General features: G+C 50.5%; 1 protein-coding gene across 2 annotated transcripts in view; it reads right to left on the bottom strand.

Annotated features, from left to right (window-relative positions):
- Positions 1–10,642, bottom strand: part of nle1 (notchless homolog 1 (Drosophila)) — a 37,113-nt gene extending 26,471 nt beyond the window's left edge. For both annotated transcript variants that reach the window (XM_085964763.1, XM_085964764.1), the window contains exons 1-2: positions 10,427–10,642; positions 2,297–2,451 (exon numbers count right to left, since the gene is read on the bottom strand). In XM_085964763.1, coding sequence (XP_085820889.1) covers positions 2,297–2,431 — 135 coding nt within the window. In that variant the 5' untranslated portion in view covers positions 2,432–2,451; positions 10,427–10,642. The remainder of the gene's footprint in view (positions 1–2,296; positions 2,452–10,426) is intronic.
- Between the last annotated feature and the right edge of the window lie 12,593 nt (positions 10,643–23,235).

The following is a 23,235-nucleotide window of genomic DNA, read 5'->3' as shown; positions in this document are numbered from 1 at the left end:
GCTCAATTCCTCGGATTTTGTTACAAACATACGACCAATGGCAGAGAGGTAAAGACGCTCTGGTCCAGCAAGCCCGTCTGGCACAATTTTATGATCAGTAAAAAAACAAAATCAACTATTCCATTAACAACAGCTTGCATTTATATAGCACCTATAACGTAGTAAACTGTCCCACGGTGTTTCACAGAAGCGCAACCAGACAAAAAGTGAACCCGAGACAAAGAAGGAGATATTAGGATGGGTGACTAAAAGCTTGGTCAGAAAGTTTCAATGGAGAGTCGTAAAAGGAGAGGGAGAGACACGGAGCCTCTGTCCGCAGTTTTTCGAATGGCAGCTGTTGCTGATGATGCTGCCATTCCCATTTACACCTCCTCTACACCCATCTTTTGTTTATTTACTTGTCCCATTACCATCTCCTTTTGCCTTGCACCATCATCCCTTTTGTCATCTTAATCACTCCTGCCTTGCACCCTGTCACAGGCCTTTCCTTTTGTTCTTTCCTTCCCTCCCACTGCCCCTGTACTTTCTTAAAACCAGTTACAATTTTAAAATTCCTTCCTGGGATGTGGGCGTCTCTGGTAAGGTCAGCATTTATTGCCCATCCCTTATTGCCCTTGAGAAGGTGGTGGTGAGCCGTCTTCTTGAACCGCTGCAGTCTGTGTGGTGAAGGTACTCCCACAGTGCTGTTAGGGAGGGAGTCCCAGGATTTTGACCCAGCGATGACGAAGGAACGGCGATATACTTCCAAGTCAGGGTGGTGTGTGACTTGGAGGGGAACTTGGAGGTGGTGGTGTTCCCATGCGCCTGCTGCCCTTGTCCTTCTAGGTGGAAGAGGTCACGGATTTGGGAGGTGTTGCCGGAGAAGCTGGTACACACTGCAGCCACGGTGCACCGGTGGTGGAGGGAGTGAATGTTTAAGGTGGTGGATGGGGTGCCAATCAAATGGGCTGCTTTGTCCTGGATGGTGTCGAGCTTCTTGAGTGTTGTTGGAGCTGCACTCATCCAGGCAAGTGGAGAGTATTCCATCACACTCCTGACTTGTACCTTGTCGATGGTGGAAAGGCTTTGGGGAGTCAGGAGATGAGACACTCGCTACAGAATACCTAGCCTCTGACCTGCTCTTGTTGTCACAGTATTTATGTGGCTGGTCCAGTTAAGTTTCTGGTCAATGGTGATCCCCAGGATGTTGATGGTGGGGGATTCAGCAATAGTAATGCCATTGAATGTCATGGGGCGGTGGTTAGACGCTCGCTTGATGGAGATAGTCATTGCCTGGCACTTGTGTGGCGCGAATGTTACCTGCCACTTATCAGCCCAAGCCTGAATGTTGTCTGGGTGCCTGAATGTTGTCTGGGTTTTGCTGCATGCGGGCATGGACTGCTTCATTATCTGAGGAGTTGTGAATGGCACTGAACACTGTGCAATCATCAGCGAACATCCCCACCTCTGATCTTATGATGGAGGAAAGATCATTGATGAAGCAGCTGAAGATGGTTGGGCCTAGGACACTGCCCTGAGGAACTCCTGCAGCAATGTCCTGGGGCTGTGATAATTGGCCTCCAACCACCACAACATCTCTAACCTTTTCCAGTTCTGAGGAAAGGTCATTGACCTGAACCGTTAAATCTGTTTTTCTCTCTCCAAAGATGCTGCCTGACCTGCTGAGTATTTCCAGCATTTTCTGCTTTTATTTCAGATTTCCAGCATCCGCAGTATTTTGTACAGGAAACTCTTTGGTATCCGGCACCGACGAGACCGGGATGGTGCCGGTTGATTAAAAATTCCGGATGACGGAGTGGGTTATCTACCGAGGCTATTTTTAACAAACAAAAATTTAAAAAACAAGAAATGTTCAGTATAATTGGGTACTCACCTACAGAATGTTGTGTTAAAGAGACTACCGGCAACGCGGGAGAGTCAGGCTCCTGTTATTGAGGTGTTCGGACTTCCGACAGCGCCAAGAAGCTGAGTAGTGGAAGTTTGGAGAACTACCCCCACTGACTAACTCAGCCACCACGGGGGACTCGGACTCGGCAACATTGCCAGTTACTGAGGTGTTGTTTTCGGAGTGAGAATTTTGCGGGTTAAGAGAGAATTCCAGATATTGAGGTGCCGTTTAAACGAGAGTTTTCTGTATTAGGTTTTGGGAGGGAATGAATTCCAGCCTTTAGGGGCTAGACGGCCGAAGGCATGGCCGCCAATGGTGGGGCGAGGGGAGTGGGGTCGCACAAGGGTCACATTAAGTGTCACAGTCCCTAAAATATAACTGTATAAAAGTATTTTAAAATGCTTTTACCTTAGGCAACAGAGCATTGCACACGAGTTGCAATTTGTCAGGTGTGATGTCAACTGGGACATCGAAAGTCGAGCCCAGGATTTCCCCGCCCTCATCCTTGAACTGCACCAGCAGCCGCTGGATGTCCGACTTCATTGTTGAACACTGTGGGAGAGCTGGAAAATAGAGCAAGCGAGAGAAGCTGATCAGACACCTCGCACACATCCAAGCTCTTGATAGCAGCACCACTCCCTTTTAAGCAAAACTATCATACTGACAGAAACTGGCAAAAATGGAAAAGTTAACACTTTCGTTTTTTTGCAATTTCCTTTTTGTAAGGGATAGGAAAACAATCTGCTTAACCGGTTGTTCCCAGGAATCCATTATTTTATTATATCTATAAAAAGAAAGACTTTACAGCCAATGTGAATTACTTTTTGAAGTGTGATCGCTGTTGTAATGTGGGAACCGTGGAAGCCAATTTGAGCACAGCAAGCTCCCACAAACAGCAATGTGATAATGGCCAGATAATCTGTTATAGTGATGTTGATTGAGGGATAAATATTGGCCAGGACACCAAGGAGGGGATAACTCCCCTGCTCTTCTTCAAAATAGTGCCATGGGATCTTTTACGTCCACCTGAGAGAGCAGACGTATCCTTGGTTTAACGAAAGACAGCACCTCCGACAGTGCAGCACTCCCTCAGCACTGCACTGGGAGCCTCAGCCTAGATTTTTGTGCTCAAGTACCTGGAGTGGGACTTGAACCCACAACCTTCTGACTCAGTGCTACCCACTGAGCCACGGCTGGCACTACATCTGTATTATTAAAAAATCTTGTGTGTGCAAATCCTGTACAACATCTTATTTTCACAATTTTTGATCACGTTTTTAATGTCACCATTTAACAATGAAACTTTCTATGTAAACGTTTAGAATGGAAGTCCTGTAAAAAAAAAAGTCACGATATAGTTGTCGCTCTAGCCACTATAGGTGGCTATGAAGAGCGAGTCCTTGATAACTCACTCCAACTTGGAATTGGATATATACTTGAAAAGGAAAAAATTCACAGGGCTGTGGGGAAAGAGCAGGGGGAGTGGGACTAATTGGAGAGCTCTTTCAAAGAGCCAGCACCCTCCCCACACGTGACCCGATGGAGGCCTTTCAAATTATGAAGGGGTTCGATAGAGGAGATGTAGAGATGTTTACACTTGCGGGGGAGTCTAAAACTAGGGGCCTCAAACAGAAGATGGTCACGAATCAATCCAATCGGGAATTCAGGAGAAATTTCTTTACCCAGAGGGAGTGGCGAGAATGTGGAACTCGTTACCACAGGCAGTGGTTGAGGCGAATGCCATAGGTGTATTTAAGGGAAAGCTAGATAAGTACATGAGGGAGAAAGGAATAGGAGGAAATGCAGACAGGGTGAGATGAAGTAGGATGGGAGGAGGCTCGTGTGGAGCATAAACACCGGCACGGACCAGTTGGGCCGAATGGCCTGTGCTGTAAAACTCTATGTAACATAATAGAAGTGAGGCGATGCATTGCATTCACGGTCACACGCATTGTAATATATTGTTGACAGGCCATTTAGAAAGCTTCTACTGGATAATATTATAAACCACTATTCCAGACTTTACTTACAGAAATGATGCACAATAACAGACATCACTCCCTGAATTTGAGACGCGAATCTAATCTCTGCATTGGTGGATGACTATCTCTGAGCCCCCTGAATAGGCAACCCTGTATTTACTCCCAGCTCACCACTAGTTTCCATTCAACACAAATATATGACACACTGGACTAACTGTAGCCATATGACATTACACAGCGCTCTTTGTGGAACAGGAAAGGCAACCTCCAGATATAAAGAAACAGAGTTAACGTTTCAGGTCTGGGACCCTTCACCAGAACTGCAAAAAGCTGGAGATGTATCAGATTTTAAGCAGGTGCAGAGACAGGGAGGGCGGTGGGAGGGGAGGAAGGAATTGAAGGAACATTCTGTGCTAGGGTAGGAGGCAGGAGAGGTAAAATGTCGCAAATGGGGATGGCAGAATCATACCGCCTGAAACATGGGGGCAGGGGTTATAGTCTGAAATTGTTGAACTCAATGTTGAGTCCAGAAGGCTGTAAAGTGCCTAATCGAAAGATGAGGTGCTGTTCCTCGAGCTTACGTTGAGCTTCATTGGAACAATGCAAGAGGCCGAGGACAGAGAGGTCAGAGTGGGAGTGGAGCCGAGAATTAAAGTGACAGGTGACCGGAAGCTCGGGGTCCCACTTATGGACTGAACGGAGGTGTTCCGCAAAGCGATCGCCCAATCTGCGTTTGGTCTCCCCAATGTAGAGGAGACCGCATCGTGAGCAGCGAAAACAGTATATTAAATTGCAAGAAGTACAAGTAAATCGCTCATCTTTTGATTATTTTGACAATTTCCAAAGATGTGCGGGTTAGGATGATTGGCTATGATAAATTGACCCTTAGTGTTAGGGGGATTAAATACGTGGGGTTATGGGGATAGGGTGGGATATGTGTTGGTGTTGGTGTAGGGGTTACGGGGATCGGGTGGGATATGTGTCGGTGCAGGCTCGATGGGCCGAAATGGCCTCTATCTGCACTGTGGGGTTTCTGTGATTCTGTGAATTTCAGACCATAACCCCTGCCCCCATGTTTCAGGCGGTATGATTCTGCCATCCCCTGCCCCCATGTTTCAGGCGGTATGATTTTGCCATCCCCTGCCCACATGTTTCAGGCGGTATGATTTTGCCATCCCCTGCCCCCATGTTTCGGGCGGTATGATTCTGCCATCCCCTGCCCCCATGTTTCAGGCGGTATGATTTTGCCATCCCCTGCCCCCATGTTTCGGGCGGTATGATTTTGCCATCCCCTGCCCCCATGTTTCGGGCGGTATGATTTTGCCATCCCCTGCCCCCATGTTTCGGGCGGTATGATTCTGCCATCCCCTGCCCCCATGTTTCGGGCGGTATGATTTTGCCATCCCCTGCCCCCATGTTTCGGGCGGTATGATTCTGCCATCCCCTGCCCCCATGTTTCAGGCGGTATGATTCTGCCAACCCCTGCCCCCATGTTTCGGGCGGTATGATTCTGCCATCCCCTGCCCCCATGTTTCAGGCTGTATGATTCTGCCAACCCCTGCCCCCATGTTTCAGGCGGTATGATTTTGCCATCCCCTGCCCCCATGTTTCAGGCTGTATGATTCTGCCAACCCCTGCCCCCATGTTTCAGGCTGTATGATTCTGCCAACCCCTGCCCCCATGTTTCAGGCTGTATGATTCTGCCAACCCCTGCCCCCATGTTTCAGGCGGTATGATTTTGCCATCCCCTGCCCCCATGTTTCAGGCGGTATGATTTTGCCATCCCCTGCCCCCATGTTTCGGGCGGTATGATTCTGCCATCCCCTGCCCCCATGTTTCGGGCGGTATGATTTTGCCATCCCCTGCCCCCATGTTTCAGGCGGTATGATTTTGCCATCCCCTGCCCCCATGTTTCAGGCAGTATGATTCTGCCATCCCCTGCCCCCATGTTTCAGGCGGTATGATTCTGCCATCCCCTGCCCCCATGTTTCGGGCGGTATGATTCTGCCATCCCCTGCCCCCATGTTTCGGGCTGGATGATTCTGCCATCCCCTGCCCCCATGTTTCAGGCGGTATGATTCTGCCATCCCCTGCCCCCATGTTTCGGGCGGTATGATTTTGCCATCCCCTGCCCCCATGTTTCAGGCGGTATGATTCTGCCATCCCCTGCCCCCATGTTTCGGGCGGTATGATTCTGCCATCCCCTGCCCCCATGTTTCGGGCGATATGATTTTGCCATCCCCTGCCCCCATGTTTCAGGCGGTATGATTCTGCCATCCCCTGCCCCCATGTTTCGGGCGGTATGATTCTGCCATCCCCTGCCCCCATGTTTCAGGCGGTATGATTCTGCCATCCCCTGCCCCCATGTTTCAGGCGGTATGATTCTGCCATCCCCTGCCCCCATGTTTCAGGCGGTATGATTCTGCCATCCCCTGCCCCCATGTTTCGGGCGGTATGATTCTGCCATCCCCTGCCCCCATGTTTCGGGCGGTATGATTCTGCCATCCCCTGCCCCCATGTTTCAGGCTGGATGATTCTGCCATCCCCTGCCCCCATGTTTCGGGCGGTATGATTCTGCCATCCCCTGCCCCCATGTTTCGGGCGGTATTATTCTGCCATCCCCTGCCCCCATGTTTCGGGCGGTATGATTCTGCCATCCCCTGCCCCCATGTTTCAGGCGGTATGATTTTGCCATCCCCTGCCCCCATGTTTCAGGCGGTATGATTCTGCCATCCCCTGCCCCCATGTTTCGGGCGGTATGATTCTGCCATCCCCTGCCCCCATGTTTCGGGCGGTATGATTCTGCCATCCCCTGCCCCCATGTTTCAGGCTGGATGATTCTGCCATCCCCTGCCCCCATGTTTCAGGCGGTATGATTCTGCCATCCCCTGCCCCCATGTTTCGGGCGGTATGATTCTGCCATCCCCTGCCCCCATGTTTCGGGCGGTATGATTCTGCCATCCCCATTTGCAACATTTTACCTCTCCTGCCTCCTACCTTAGCACAGAATGTTCCTTCAATTCCTTCCTCCCCTCCCCCTGCCTCTGCACCTGCTTATATTCTGTTACATCCCTAACTTTTTCCAGTTCTGATGAAGGGTCCCAGACCTGAAACGTTAACTCTGTTTGTCTCTCCACAGATGCGGCCTGGCCTGCTGAGTGTTTCCAGCATTTTCTGTTGCTGTTTCAGATTTCCAGCATCCGCAGTATTTTGCTATTGCTCCAGATATAAAAGTGGCTTTCAAAGGGGAGTTGGATAAGTAGCTGAAGGAAAAGAGATTTGCAGGGCTCCGGGGAAAGGGCGGAGGGAGTGGGACTAGCCAAAGTGCTCTTGCAGAGAGCCGACACGGGCTCGACGGGCCGAATGGCCTCCTTGTGTGCTGTAACCATTCTATGATACGATGAGCTGGGTGCAGAGGGGACATCAGGGACAATCGAGAAGATTTGTGACACAAAAATGAAGCATTTTTCCCAATGATGGATAACTTGGGGGATCGGGTCTTGCTGGTCACAGCGCACTGATGGTTAAAGTCAGTTAATGCTAGCCGTTTCTGCAAGCTGTTGAGAATACGATCAGTTATGCAAAAAATACGAATATGTGGTTTTTTTTAAAAATCGTTCACAGGATGCGGGCGCCACTGGCAAGGCCAGCATTTATTGCCCATCCCTAACTGCCCTCGAGATGGTCGTGGTGAGCTGCCTTCTTGAACCGCTGCAGTCCGTGATACTTCTTTGTAGCGGTTTGGTACAACTGAGTGCCTCGCTGGGCCATTTCAGAGGGTAGTTAAGAGTCAATCACATTGCTCTGGGTCTGGAGTCACATATAGGCCAGACTGGGTAAGAGCAGCAGATTTCCTTCCCTAAAGGACATTAGTGAACCCGATGGGTTTTTACAACAATCCGGTATTGATACTAGCTTTTTAATTCCAGATTTATTCAAGTAACTGAATTTAAATTGCCCAGCTGCCGTGGTGGGATTTGAACTCACGTCTCTTGGATCATTAGTCCGGGCCTCTGGATTACTAGTCCAGTAACATAACCACTATGCTTCCGTACCTCTGCCTCGCTACCTCTCTCTTTCCTCCTTTAAGACGCTCCTTAAAACCTACCTCTTTGACCAAGCTTTTGGTCACCTGCCCTAATTTTTCCTTATGTAGCTCGGTGTCAAATTTTTTGTCTTATAATACTCCTGTGCAGCGCCTTGGGATGTTTTACTACGTTAAAGGCGCTATATAAATACAAGTTGTTGTTGCTGTTGTACCATGAAATGATAAATAAAACAGAAATGCTGGGTATGACCAGCAAGTCAATCAGTATCCAACAACAAAAGGCTGGCTAATCATAGAATGATACAGCACAGAAGGAGGCCTTTCCACCCCCGTGCACCAGTGGCAGAGGGGGTGGATGTTAAATCCAGTGCTGGGGCACCGATCAAGCAAAGTGCTTTGTCCTGGATGGTGTCGAGCTTCTTGAATGTTGACATGGCTGCGCCAATCCAGGCGAGTGGCAAGTATTCCATCACACTCCTGACTTGGGCCTTATAGGCAGTGCAGAAGCTTTCAGGGGTCAGGAAGTCAGACACTTGTTAAACAGACATATATGTTGGTTTATAGCCCAAGTTACACAGAGTGTTTACTGAAATAAATATGATTATGCGGCAGCACGTGCAGTAGTCCAATTAACAGAATTTTGTGGCAAGCATACCCAGTTAGAACCCTGGGCTCACTGCATTTACCTAGATATCGGGCAAGTAAAAGACACACTGTGTTTTACTGGGGACACGAGGTCCATCTACAGGGTGCCCAGTAACACTAATCCCAAGGTTCCCACTCCAGAGACTTGAGCACAAGTATCTGGGCTGACACTCCCAGTGCAGTGCTGAGGGAGTGCTGCACTGTCGGAGGTGCCGTCTTTCGGATGAGACGTTAAACCGAGGCCCCGTCTGCTTTCTCAGGTGGACGTAAAAGATCCCACGGCCACTATTTCGAAGAAGAGCAGGGGACCCGGTGTCCCGGGCCAATCCCTTACAAAGGTTGGTGGAGTACAGCTAGACTGTATATGCCGAGACAAGACGAGAGAGTTAACTTAAGCTCAGCTGGGGAGGTGCTCGGAGCATTAATAATTGGCCTCAGCTCCCTTGGGCGAGGTGGCAGAACATCAGCCAGGGTTCCGGCTCCTTAATCGTGAGACAATGACTGCCAAAGGGCTCATGTAGGTGGGTGCTTGGACCTGTTGGTGAGGACACCAGACTCAATCAAGTAGTCTCATCATCAGAGCTCACCTGCAGATACTGGCCCCTTGGGCAAAGTAAGGGGGGGGGGCAATCTGAATCTTGTGTACCCCGGTCTCCAGAAGAGGAAGGTGGGGGAGGAAACTTGGCACAGGGGGTTAAAAAGGACGAGCAAGAAGATTTACAAGGATGTTGCCAGGACTGGAGAATTTTAGCTATGAAAGATTGGATAGGCTGGGATTTGTTTTCTTTGGAACAGAGGAGGCTGAGGGGAGACTTAATTGAGGTGTATAAATTATGAGGAGCCTAGATAGAGTGGATAGGAAGGATCTATTTCCCTTAGCAAAGAGGTCAATAACCAGGTAACATAGATTTAAAGTAATTGGTAGTAGGATTAGAGGGGAGTTGAGGAGAACCTTTTTCACCCAGAGGGTGGCGGGGGTCTGGAACTCACTGCCTGAAAGGGTGGTAGAGGCAGAAACCCTCATCACATTTAAAAAGTACTTGGATATGCACCTGAAGTGTCGCAACCTACAAAAAGAAAAAAGACTTGCATTTCACAACCACCAGACATCCCAAAGCGCTTCACAGCCAATGAAGTACTTTTTGAAGTGTAGTCACTGTTGTAATGTAGGAAACACGGCAGCCAATTAGCACACAGCAAGCTCCCACAAACAGCAATGTGATTGAGGGATAAATATTGGCCGGGACACCAGGTACAACTGTCCTGTTCTTCTTCGAAATAGTGGCCGTGGATCTTTTACGTCCACCCGAGTGGGCAGACGGGGCCTCGGGGTTTAATGTCTCATCCAAAAGACGGCACCTCAGACAGTGCAGCACTCCCTCAGCATTGCGCCGGAAGCGACAGCCTAGGTTTTTTTGTGCTCAAGTCTCTGGAGTGGGGCTCGAAGCCACAACCCTTCTGACTCAGGAGGAGCGGGTGCTGCCCACTGAGCCACGGCTGGCACCAGTAAGAGAGGGCAATCACAGCCCCGTGTATCCCAGATTGCAGAAGAGGAAGGTGGGGGGAGGAGGGTTTAAAAAAAGAACGAGTGAGGAGCAACGTGTGTGTGTGTGTGTGTGTGTGGACACGTGGGCACTCGGATTGTTACTGTATCAAAATGTGGCAACAGTAACAGTTGAGATTGTTACAATCCCGGTCGCAGGATTCCAAGGAGCCGGGCGAAGGTGTAGAGACCGCCAGGGACCGTCTCCTGAGAAGCAAAGCTGATTAAATATACACGGGGACGAGGTGTGCGAGAGAGGGAGGCATTGGCCAGAGTTTAAGACGCTGGCCGAGTTCAAGCTGCTTTCCCTGGTTACTAACCCGAGAAATCCGGCGGCTGGAGGCGAGGTGCTCAGCCCGGGATTGCAAGCACTCGCGCTATATATGGTGTGGGCGCCCCGACAGCGAACGCCCAAAACCCGATGGCGATGAAACCTTTCAGAAAACAACAGCAGCACACGGCCTGGGCCTGGCTCCCACAGCAACCGTGCGGCCCCGAGGTGGCAATGTCAGCAAGATCATCCGCTCTCGCTCTCGCTCCCCCTGTCCTTCCAGGGAAAGTGCCGAGAGCGCCCCTTCTGGCTCCCAGCAGCTGGGAGGCCAAACGGCATCATTTCCCAACATATTTCAGACCCCCCATCCCCCATCCAAAGGCTTCAAACCCATTCTTTAACATCTGGTCCCTTGGAAGGGCAAAAGAGGAAAACATATATTTTGTAAAATAACTCTCTGCCAGCAGCATATTTACTCTAATACAATAAAATTCTAGCACTTTCTGTTGTTATTATAGCATATTTACTCTGTATATCTTAAGGATGTGCCCATGAGCAAGGTCCTGTCCTCCAGTGCACAGACAAGTGGAAGGTGTACAAAAAGAAAATACTGCAGATGCTGGAAATCTGAAATAAAAACAGAAAATGCTGGAGATACTCAGCAGGTCAGGCAGCATCTGTGAAGAGAGAAACAGAGCTAACGTTTCAGGTTGATGACCTGTCGTCAGAACTGGAAAAAAGCAGGAAATGGAACAGATTTTTAAGCAAGTGTAGGAGCTGGGAAAGGGGGGGGATGAAAGAACAAAAAAGGAAGGTCTGTGATAGGATAGAAGGCAGGAGAGATTAAGAGACATTAAGAGATATTCAAGGCAAAAGGAGATGGTAATGGGACAGGTTAAGAAACAAAGGATGGCTCGAGATGAAGTGTGAATTGCGCTGGCAGAGTGAAAGACAGCTGCCATGTGGGGGAGAAGAAAAGAAAACACAAATCAAAAAAAAAGCTGTGGAAAAAAATATATATGATAGGAAACGAGGTTATGGTCTGAAATTGTTGAACTCTATGTTGAGTCCAGAAGGCTGTAAAGTACCTAATCGAAAGAGGAGGTGCTGTTCCTCGAGCTTACGTATCAGTGGAACAATGTAAGAGGCCGAGGATGGTGAGGTCAGAGTGGGAGTGGAGCGGAGAATTAAAGTGACAGGCGACCGGAAGCTCAGGGTCCCCCTTACGGACTGAACGGAGGTGTTCCGCAAAGCGGTCACCCAATCTGCGTTTGGTCTCCCCAGTGTAGAGGAGGCGTATCGTGAGCAGCGAATACAGTATACTAAATTGTGAGAAGTACAAGTAAATCGCTGTTTCACCTGGAAGGGGTATTTGGAGCCCTGGACAGTGGGAAGGAGGGAGGTATAAGGGCAGGTGTTGCATCTCCTGCGCTTGCATGGGAAGGTGCTGGGTGAAGGGGAAGGGGTGTTGGGGGTGACAGAGGAGTGGACCAGGGTGTCACGGAGGGAGCGGTCCCTTTGGAATACTGAAAGGGGAGGTGAGGGGAAGGTGTGTTTGGTGGTGGGATCACGCTGGAGGTGGCGGAAATGGCGGAGGATGATCCGTTGAATGTGGAGGCTGGTGGGGTGAAAGGTGAGGACAAGGGGAACCCTATCATGGTTCTGGGAGGGAGAGGCAGGGGTGAGCGTAGAAGTGCGGGAGATAGAACGGACACGGTCAAGGGCCGTGTCAACTACTGTAGAGGGGAATCCTCGGTTGAGTAAAATGGAAGACATGTCGGAAGCACTGGTATGGAAGGTGGCATCGTCAGAGCAGATGCGGCGGAGACGGAGATACTGGGAGAATAGAATAGAGTCCATACAGGAAGCGGGGTGGGAGGAAGTATAGTCCAGGTAGCTGTGGGAGTCAGTGGGCTTGTAATGGATGTTTGTCAATATCCTATCCCCAGAGATGGAGACGGAGAAGTCGAGGAAGGGAAGGGAAGAGTTGGAGATGGACCGTGTGAAGATGAGGGAAGGATGGAAATTGGAAGCAAATTGAATGAAATTTTCTAGTTCAGGGAGAGAGCAAGAAAGTGGGAGGAGTAATTGGACATCAGTCAGCCTGCATTCAGAGAATCTTACAGCACAGGAGGAGGCCATTCAGCCCACCGTTCCTGTGTCAGCTCTTTGAAAGTTAGTTCCCACCTCCCCTCCCCTGTGTAATTTGATCCACTCTGTGGGCAGACAGTGCAGCCTTCAAGCTCTGCTTGACAACCAATGTATTAGAGCCCTTTGATTTCACTGCTGTCTCTATTTACTCAGTTGCTGGACCTTGGATCCTGATTGTTCCATGTCACAGAATGATGGGCACGGTAGCATTGTGGTTATGTTACCGGACTAGTCATCCAGATGCCTGGACTAATGATCCAGAGACGAGAGTTCATAATTCCACCACGGCAACTGGGGAATTTAAATTCAGTTAAATAAATCTGGAATAAAAAGCTATTATCAGCAACTATCAGATTTGTTGTAAAAACCCATCTGGTTCACTAATGTCCTTTAGGGAAGGAAATCTGTCGTCCTTACCCGGTCTGGCCGATATGTGACTCCAGACCCACAGCAATGTGGTTGACTCTTAACTGCCCTCTCAGTTGTGGAAGCTTGCCACCACCTTCTCAAGGGCAATTAGGGATGGGCATTAAATGTGGCCTTGCCAGTGATACTCACATTCTGCAAATGAATATTAAAAAAAACACGCACAATAACACACGTCCATCTTGTGATGAAGTGCTATACATAAGAATTGGTAGAGGAGAAAAGACCACGGTCCATCTAGTTCGCCTTGTACCAGTCTGGTAGTCGCATAATATAACAATAATGCAATTGTTGACCAATCACAGCAATCAATCTCTATCAATTAGTCTACAGCAGACACAGAAATGACACGAAGAAAGCCCCAGTGCTGGGCGCCAAAATGTTATTTTCTGAAAGAAATTTATCTAACCTGCATTTGAATGAATCAACACTAACTGCTCCCACCATCTCCCTAGGGAGTCTGTTCCATAGATTGACCACTCGCTCACTGAAATATTGTTTCCGCAGACTCGTTCTGAATTTGCCCGTCTTCAAGCTCAGGCCCTGTCCTTTGGTTCTTCTGTTCTGGACTCCCAACCGTACAACAACAGGACCACAGCGAGGGTGCTGGCGGAGCGCTCCTGTTTAATGACAGAATTTCTCACAAACGCAATGCGCTGGTCGGGAGCCTACACTTGCAACGTCGCTGAAGCTGTGTTTAGATTGGGTTTGGCCGGGTCACAGCCAACCCCAAAGCACAACCGCCTGATTCATTAAGGCCGACGACTGGGGAAGAATGGGCCCTGGAGGCTTCCTAAATCCGGCAAATTTAATTTGGGGTTTACTACCAGTTGTGCGAGGCCCTGTGAGTCGGGACCCCGGTACTTCACTAAACCCAAGATAAAAACAGCCCAGCTCAGAAAATAATGGCCTCTATGCTAGGGTTGCCAACCCTCCAGGGTTATCCTGGAGTCTCCAGGAATTAAATATTAGTCACTGCCCGGGAGACAAATTATACCGGCATTAAATAAAATTGTGTGTATTTTTTTCATTTTCTTCTAACACTTTTGTTTACAAATTATAAAAATATTGGAGATGGGAAAAAAATGGCTGTTTGACCTGGTGGGGCGGTTGGAGGTGGGAGGTGACGTGATGAAACCACCAGGGATACGTCCAACCAGAGTTGGCAACCTGACTCTGTGCCGTATTTGTAGAGCCCTGCTTTGTGGGTTTGTGTCAAATTTCTGCATGCGCTAGTTTAGCGACATAGTCTCAGGGTAAGTGGTCGGCCATTGAGGATTGAGATGAGGAGAATTTTTTTTCGCTCAGAATCTTTGGAATACTCTACCCCAGAGGGCTGTCGGGCGCAGTCATTGAGTGTATTCAAGGCTGAGATCTATAGATTTTTGGACACTAAAGGAATCAAGGGATATGGGGATCGGGCAGGAAAGTGGAGTTAATGTAGAAGTTCAGCCATGATCTTATTGAATGGCGGAGCAGGCTCGAGGGGCCGAATGGCCGACTCCTGCTCCTCGTTCTTATAATTGCTTAGTTTGGGCGAAATGAGTTGATGGCTTTGTGAAAATGGCGTAAAGAGGAACACATTAACCAGGACACGAGGGAGTGCCAGTCCCACGGTGTAACAAGGTGCTGGTTCCATAGGGTAACTGATTTTAAGGGAACGTCTTGCTCATCGGGAGCTGCTTTCACATTGCTCCAGTGCGTGACAAAACTTGCCGGATTCCCTGAGGCCAGTGGCTGGAAAGGTCTTTTTTTGTAACCGGGTCTTCCTTGCCATCGGCCTTGCAGAATCTGGCAATTTTACTTTGGAGTCGCCATCAGCTGCATTAAACCCACGTGCTGGGAGCCGGCAGCGCGAGGACAATGAAAACTTGGCCACGGTGAGGGATATTAGCATTGGACAACTGGCGCACTTTCCACTTGCAGTGCCAGCATCTCAGAGTGTCATTGCTGTCCTCAATCAGCCTTTGTGCAGCGATTGAAAGGCGAGGCTGATGAGCACAGCAGTGATTACACTGATAAGGTTCCCAGTGATAAGTCTCACTGTACAATCACCTCTTTCCACAGTCTACATTCTAAATTGATTGATGTCCCCTCAAGGGCAAGGCCACTGGTTTTCATGGAAGAACAGAGAGAATCGTGGAGTACAATCCCACAAACACTGGCAACTTATCAATTCACAGTGACGCAATGACTCCTGACAATTTGATTTAAATACCTCTTACACTGAGAGGAATATATCCAGGAATTTAATTCCCTCCCTCCAGCCACAGATTTCTCCTTCCTCTCCTGAAGGTGTCGACCCCTTGCTGGGGAGATGCTTCCCAGGGATCCTGGGTGTTGGTCACCTACCAATATTTCATCCAGGGAGCTATGTGAGCGTAGACACTCGAGGGGGAGTTTTAACCGAGAGCGGGACTTGGGCCGGTCTGGGAGGGGAAGGGCGAGCGCTAAACTCGCCCAATGCCGGCAGTTCTGAGGCACGGGCGATTTTAACTCCTGGGCTTCACCTGCATGCCACCGGTCAGCTGGCTGGAGAGTGGGAGCGGTGGAACGCCCAGGGGATGGTGAGTGGGAGGGAGCGGGCGTTCGGGCCATCACCAGAGAAAGGTTCACCGGCAAGAGGATAAGCTGCGGGGAGAATGTTTCGGGAGGGTCTTGCGACAGGGACGGGGGGAAGTGGGGGACGCTCGGGACAGGGGAGGGGGAGCCCTAAACTTTGCTTGTGAACGACAGAGGAGCACGCCTGGTCCCACAAGGAAAGTATAAACAAAAAACAGCAGTAATTATACACTGAATGGAAGTAGGCTCAGTGCCATTGTAGAGGAATGGGAATTGGGGAAAAGATTTTCACAAAACATTAAAAGCAACACCTCAGGCTGATAAGATTGTAAAAAAAAGAGACCATGAAATTTTAGATTTTATCTCAAAACAGAAACTGAGAAAGACTTGCATTTATACAGCACCTTTCACAATCTCGGGATGTCCCAAAGCGCTTTACAGCCAATGAAGTACTTTTGAAGTGTAGCCACTGTTGTATTGTAGGAAACGCGGCAGCCAAATTGTGCACAGCAAGCTCCCACAAACAGCAATGTGATAATGAACAGATAATCTGTTTTTAGTGATGTTGGTTGAGGGATAAATATTGGCCCGAGGACATGGGGGATAACTCCCTTGTTCTTCTTCGAAATAGTGCCGTGGGGTCTTTTACGTCCACCTGAGAGGGCAGGTAGGGCCTCGGTTTAACATCTCACCCGAAAGACGGCACCTCCGACAGTGCAGCACTCCCTCAGTACTGAACTGGAATGATATTGAGGCTTTAGAGAGAGTAAAAAGCAGATTCATTGGTGTATGTTTTAGAGCCAGTAACAGACAATGACTTATATAGTATTATGGATAAATTAAGTTAGCCTGAGTTAGTATCTCCCTATCTCTGTAATCTCCTCCAGCCCCACAACCCTCCGAGATCTCTGTGCTCCTCTAATTCTGGCCTCTTGAGCATCCCTGATTTTAATCGCTCCACCATTGATAGCCATGCCTGCAGCTGCCAAGGCCCTAAACTCTGGAATTCCCTCCCTAAACCCCTATGCCCCTCTACCTCTCTTTCCTCCTTTAAGACATTCCTTAAAACCGACCTCGTTTGATCATCTGTTCTATTATCTCCTTATGTGGCTTGGTGTCAAATTTTGTTTGATAACGCTCCTGTGACGCGCCCTGGGACGTTTTACTACGGTAAAGGTGCTACATAAATACAAGTTGTTGTTGAGCCAGCATAGATAAGCAACATACCTTTGAGCAAGTCAGCTAGAAAAGGAAAGATAAGATTGAGAAGCTATAAACAGGAGAAGATGTGGCTGACTATGTGATGTGCCTCAATAATTCCGAGACTCGAAGGTAGCAGAACAAAACAAGGCTTTTATTAACTTAGAACGAAACACGTAAGCAAGAGAGATGTCGTCCTTCTGGAGACTGGGGCAAGACTGAAAGCTAGCTTACAAACGGGGCCAGGTATGGGCGGAGCGCTACACACAGCACATTCCAGTATACAATACAGCACATTCCAGTACACAATACAATGAGGTCTGGGGGAAGGGAAATGAAACTGAAACCGATCTCAGTCACAGGCAGTGATGAATGGAAATATTTCATCACATTCACCCCTTCTATAGATTTAGTCTGTTCGGGGGTTTGATAGTCCTCTGCGACCGACGTGGCTGTTGCGGTGCCGCGAGTGTCGGCTGGGTGTCCCCGGTAGCCTCCTGGGTCTCTGCCGGGGGTGCCGCCAGGGTTGTTGAAGGGGTAGTTGGTGGGGGTGCCGTTGGTCGGTGTTCTTCCGGGGGTGATGAAAGAGTAGTGGGTGGGTAAGAGTTGCTGTGATCGTCGTTGCTGCTATTGCCGTGGTTGTTGTCGATGCCGGCTGGGGCGACGTCTTTTATGGACACGGTGTCCTCCCTTCCGTCGGCGTGCCGGACATATGCGTATTGGGGGTTGGCGTGGAGTAGGTGTACTGGCTCCACGAGAGGGTCCGTCTTGTGGCCCCTCACATGCCTTCGCACGAGTACCGGACCTGGGGTGGAGAGCCATGATGGCATGGATACGCCTGAGGTGGATTTCCGGGGAAAGACAAACATTCGTTCATGAGGCGTGGTATTAGTGGCCGTCCACAATAGCGACCGTATCGAATGGAGCACATCCGAGAGGACTTCCTGCCAGCGGGAGATAGGGAGGCCCTTGGTCCTTCGAGCTAGAGTGACTGCTTTCCATACTGTCCCGTTCTCTCGCTCCACTTGGCCATTACCCCGGGGGTTGTAGCTGGTGGTACGGCTCGTGGCGATCCCCCTGGACAGCATGTACTGGCGTAGCTCTTCACTCATGAAGGACGCCCCCCTATCCGTATGGATGTAGCTCGGCATACCGAACAGGCAGAACAGGCTGTTGAGGCATTTAATGACCGTGGCGCTGGTCATGTCTGGGCAGGGGAAGGCGAATGGGAACCGGGAGTATTCGTCCACAATGTTCAGGAAGTAAACATTGCGGTCGACGGACGGGAGGGGGCCCTTGAAATCTAAGCTGAGCCGCTCAAAGGGCCGTGTAGCTTTGATTAAGTGGGCTCTATCTGGGCGGTAGAACCGAGGCTTGCACTCAGCGCAAGTGCGGCAGTTCCTGGTCAGGGACCGAACTTCCTCAATCGAGCAGGGTAAGTTACGGGACTTTATGAAGTGGAACAGCTGCGTGACCCCTGGGTGGCAGAGGTCGTTGTGGAGGGTCTGTAGCCGATCCCCGGTGGCGCTGGCACACATCCCTCGTGAGAGGGCGTCAGGGGATTCGTTAAGGGCCCCTGGCCGGTAAATGATGTCGTACTCGAAGGTGGAGAGCTCGATCCGCCACCTAAGAATCTTATCATTTTTAATCTTCCCCCTCTGTTTATTATTGAACATAAACGCTACCGACCGCTGGTCGGTAAGTAGGGTGAAGCGTTTGCCGGCTAGGTAGTGGCGCCAGTGGCGCACTGCCTCCACGATGGCTTGGGCCTCCTTTTCCACGGAGGAGTGTCTGATCTCGGGCGCTTGGAGGGTCCTCGAGAAGAAAGCTACGGGCCGCCCCGCCTGGTTGAGGGTGGCCGCCAAGGCGAAGTCAGACGCATCACTTTCCACTTGAAATGGAGTGTTCTCGTCCACTGCCTGTAGCGTGGCCCGCTCAATATCCTGCTTAATGCTTTTGAAGGCGGCGTGGGCCTCAGCAGAGAGCGGGAAAGAGGATGCTTTCAAGAGGGGGCGGGCTTTGTCGGAGTAGTTGGGGACCCATTGGGAATAATAAGAAAATAACCCCAGGCACCTTTTCAGGGCTTTGGGAGTGTTGGGCAGGGGCAGCTCCCGTAGGGGGCGCAATCGGTCGGGGTCTGGTCCGATTTCCCCATTCTCCACCACGCTGCCTAGTATGCAGAGGCGCGTGGTGTTGTAAACGCACTTGTCCCCGTTGTAGGTGAGGTTGAGTTTTTGTGCGGTTTTCAGGAACCTCTCAAGGTTCAAGTTGTTGGTTGTGACCGCAGATGGTGACGTTGTCGAGGTAGGGGAAGGTTGCCTGCAAGTGGTGGTCATCGACCATGCAGTCCATCTCCCTCTGGAAGACCGAGACCCCATTCGTCACCCCAAAGGGGACTCTGAGGAATTGGTAGAGGCGTCCGTTCGCCTCGAAGGCGGTGTACGGGCGGTCCTCTGGTCTGATAGGGAGCTGGTGGTACGCCGACTTGAGGTCGATGGTGGAGAACACCCGGTATTGGGCGATTTGGTTCACCATTTCTGATATGCGGGGTAGCGGGTAGGCGTCTAGTAGGGTGTACCTGTTGATCATTTGACTATAGTCGATCACCATCCGTTTCTTCTCGCTACCCCTTACCACTACCACTTGGGTGCGCCACGGGCTGTTGCTGCGTTCAATAATGCGCTCTTTCAGGAGCCTGTCTACCTCGGTCGCGATAAACCACCTGTCCTCCCAGCTGTACCTCCTGCTTTTGGTCGCTATTGGCCGGCAGTTAGGGGTAAGGTTCGCGAATAGCGAAGGCGGCTTTGCCTTCAGGGTAGCCAGACCGCACACTGTGAGGGGCGGCTGGGACCCACCGTACTTGAGCATGATGCTTTGGTGGTTGCACTGGAAATCCAGGCCCAAGATCACGCTCGCACATAGGTTCTTCATGATTAATACTTTAAAATTATCATATACAGTTCTGTTAATGCACAATTGTACCGTGCAGTAACCCAGAATGGTCGATGTCTGGGTTTTGTCAGCCATAGAGATGGTACCCTGAGTAGGGACCACCTTTAGGGAGAGTTGTTGTGCCAGTTCTGGGTGGATAAAGCTCTCCGTGCTTCCACTGTCAATTAAGCATTTAACCCGGCACCCGTTTACCTCGATGTCCACCATTGATCTGGATAGCGGGTGCAGCCTGGTCTGGTCCACTGTGACCGATGCCACTGTAGGGCCCTGATCGATACAAGATGGCGTCCACGCTGTCTGCTCACAAGATGGCGGACCCCACGAGGTCGGGCAAGATGGCGTCCAAGATGGCCGCTCCCACGGCGCACACGCGGCGGTGGCGGGTTTTCCGGCGGGGTTCCCTCTGCACACCTTCCCGAAGTGCCCCTTCTTACCGCACTTAAAGCAGGTGGTGCCTTTCGCCGGGCACAGGTTTCTGGTGTGCTTTGGCTGCCCGCAGAAGTAGCAGTTGGGTCCCTGACGCGTCGCGGCTGTCGTAGGGCTTCTGGGGGGAGAGCGGGGCCCAGCCGGTGTCGGGCTGCCGGGCGGGGAAGATGCCTTCCAAGATGGCGGTGCACACGTGGCGGCGTGGACGGCGCGGGCTGAAGAGTAGGCGTCCGAGTTTCTCTGGGCCACATCCAGGGATCGCGCGGTGTCCGCAGCCTGTTTCAGGTCCAACCCCGTTTTTTCCAGCAGTCTTTGCCGGATGTAAGTGGAGCTGTGAGGCCTGTGATGAAGGCATCGTGAACAAGCTCGTCAGTGTACACTGCGGCTTTTACATCTCGGCACTTGCAGTCTTTGCCAAGCATTTTCAGGGTGCTTAGGAACTCCTCCACCGATTCCCCAGGTCGCTGTGCGCAGGTGGCGAGCAGGTGCCTAGCATACACCTCATTCGTAGGCTGCTGGTAATGCGCCTTTAAGATGTCGCAGGCGGCCAGGTACGTCTCGGCGTCTTGGATGAGGGGGTAAACCCGGTGGCTTACCCAATTCCGCAGAATTCCGAGTCTCATCCTTGCAGCGTCCGTAGCGTCTTTGACGGCTGCGGAATTGTCCAGGAAGAATTCCATACACTCAAACCAGTGTCCGAAGCGTGCTGATGCGTCCAGAGCATGTTGATCCAAATCCAAACGTTCGGGTTTCAGGAGTTGATCCATAGTGTTGAAAATAAGTTAATAAAATTGATGTGCCTCAATAATTCCGAGACTCGAAGGTAGCAGAACAAAACAAGGCTTTTATTAACTTAGAACGAAACACATAAGCGAGAGAGATGTCGTCCTTCTGGAGACTGGGGCTAGACTGAAAGACTGAAAGCTAGCTTACAAACGGGGCCAGGTATGGGCGGAGCCCTACACACAGCACATTCCAGTATACAATACAGCACATTCCAGTACACAATACAATGAGGTCTGGGGGAAGGGAAATGACACTGAAACCGATCTCAGTCACAGGCAGTGATGAATGGAAATATTTCATCACACTATGGTTATTCACAACGTAAACTAGATTAAGAATGAGCAAATAAGAGAACTCGATTAGGTTAACAAAGTAAGGTTTTAATGAACTAACATAATTAACAAAGGGGTGATGCGCTATCAATTACTCATAAAAGACTGAGAGTTAGAAGAGTAACTAAAGGCTTTTATTAACAACAGAATGGAGGTCTGCCTCGAGTGGTCGACCGGTCCAGGATACAACGGGCTGGGGAGCAGTCACCTTTATACTAGCACCTGTGGGAGGAGTCAGCCGAGGCATGTCCAGGCATGTACACAGTGGAATACAAACAGGAATACAAACAGTGGTTTACCACATTCACCCCTTGTTTAAAATTGAGTCCGGCGGGGTGAAGTGTATTAAAAGTTAGTGTATTGGAGTCTCTCCGGAGGTCTTGTCTGCCGCTGTGATCGGCGTGGCGACGGCAGGGGTAGTGAAGCTTCCGGCGTCGAGTCCAGCGTAGGCTGTGGCACAGGCGTGTCGTCCTCGTAGATGTCGAGCGGGTCGCGGGGCCCAGGCCTGCCGTCTGCTGGGGCTGGATATCGGATCGTGGGGGGGGGGGTGGTAGTGGGTAGTGGGTTACTGTGGTCCCCGAGGGTGCAAGGTCTCTTATGGAGACTGTGTCCTCCCGCCCGTCCGGGTATGCGATGTAAGCATACTGGGGGTTGGCGTGGAGGAGGTCGACCCTCTCGACCAGGGGGTCCGTTTTATGGGTCCTCACGTGTCTTCTCAGTAGGACCGGCCCTGGGGACGTCAGCCATGGTGGTAGCGATGTCCCTGATGTGGACTTCCTTGGTAAGACAAACATTTTCTCATGAGGGGTGGCGTTAGTGGCAGTGCAGAGCAGTGACCGAATAGAGTGGAGCGCATCGGGGAGCACATCCTGCCAGCGGGAGGTTGGAAGGCCCCTAGACTTTAAGGCTAGCAGGACGGCCTTCCAAACTGTCGCATTTTCTCTTTCCACCTGTCCGTTCCCCCGGGGGTTGTAACTGGTGGTCCTGCTTGTGGCAATACCCCTAGTTAGCAGGTACTGACGGAGTTCGTCGCTCATAAACGATGAGCCCCGGTCGCTATGGATATAGCTGGGGAAGCCGAACAGGGTGAAGAGGTTGTTCAGACATTTAATGACCGTGGCACTGGTCATGTCCGGGCAGGGGAAGGCGAACGGGAAACGGGAGTGATGTAAGAAAAGGAGACTGACCATCAAGTAACTTTAAAGTAAGCTTTAAGTAACTTATAAACACACTATATACAAGAGAGGTCTTTACCATGCCTCTGGTAGAAGCCTCTTACAATACTGAACAGACCAGTATTTATACCAGTCCAACAGGAAGTGACATTTACAGGAAGTGAGGTATGTACACAGTTCATAGTTCATAGTTCACAGGAAGTGATGACATAACTTCCCGGAAGTTAGCATTTTTACCACATTCTTCCCTCCTGCAGGATTAGGAGGCTGTGGTCTACCTTTTGGTCCGCAGCCGCCGAACAAGGAAGAGTCGTACCCGTTTGGATTCCCGTCGTAGAGGGTCGCTGGTCCGCTTACATGCGGTTGGCCATTGGTCAGAGTCTGTGTGGCCTGGATTGCCCTGTGAAGGGTCGGGGAGATCATGGCTTCGAGTGCGAGCCCCAATAGGTTCAAAGTCGGACTGCCTCTGTTCAGAGGGAGGTGCAGAGCTGGTCTGTGGCGGATCAGTACTTTCATGCACGGTACTGGGAGGGTCGCAACCTTGAGCCCGGGGTTCTGCCGGCACCAAGCTAGTTGGTGTCCGATCAGGATCCTGGAGAGGGGTACCCGATAGGTCCCAAGAGTTTCCTGGTGAAATGCCATCACCCGATGTCCCACTAGGTCCTGGTGGGCAGGGAGCCAGATCCCGTAATGATACGGTAGATTCTCGGCCGTCGGAATATCGTATATTTGCATAGGTGGGGTTGGCATCGGTTAGTTCGACCTCGTCTACAAGAGGGTCATTTTTAGACGTCCGAACGTATCTTCGGAGTAATACAGGTCCAGGAGTAGTTAGCCATGACGGGAGT

The sequence above is a fragment of the Somniosus microcephalus genome, chromosome 22 (genome assembly GCF_052327205.1).
Source record: "Somniosus microcephalus isolate GS21.2 chromosome 22, FLI_Smic_1.0, whole genome shotgun sequence".
NCBI classification, from domain to species: Eukaryota; Metazoa; Chordata; class Chondrichthyes; order Squaliformes; family Somniosidae; genus Somniosus; species Somniosus microcephalus.
This window is presented reverse-complemented; position numbering and strand designations above follow the sequence as displayed.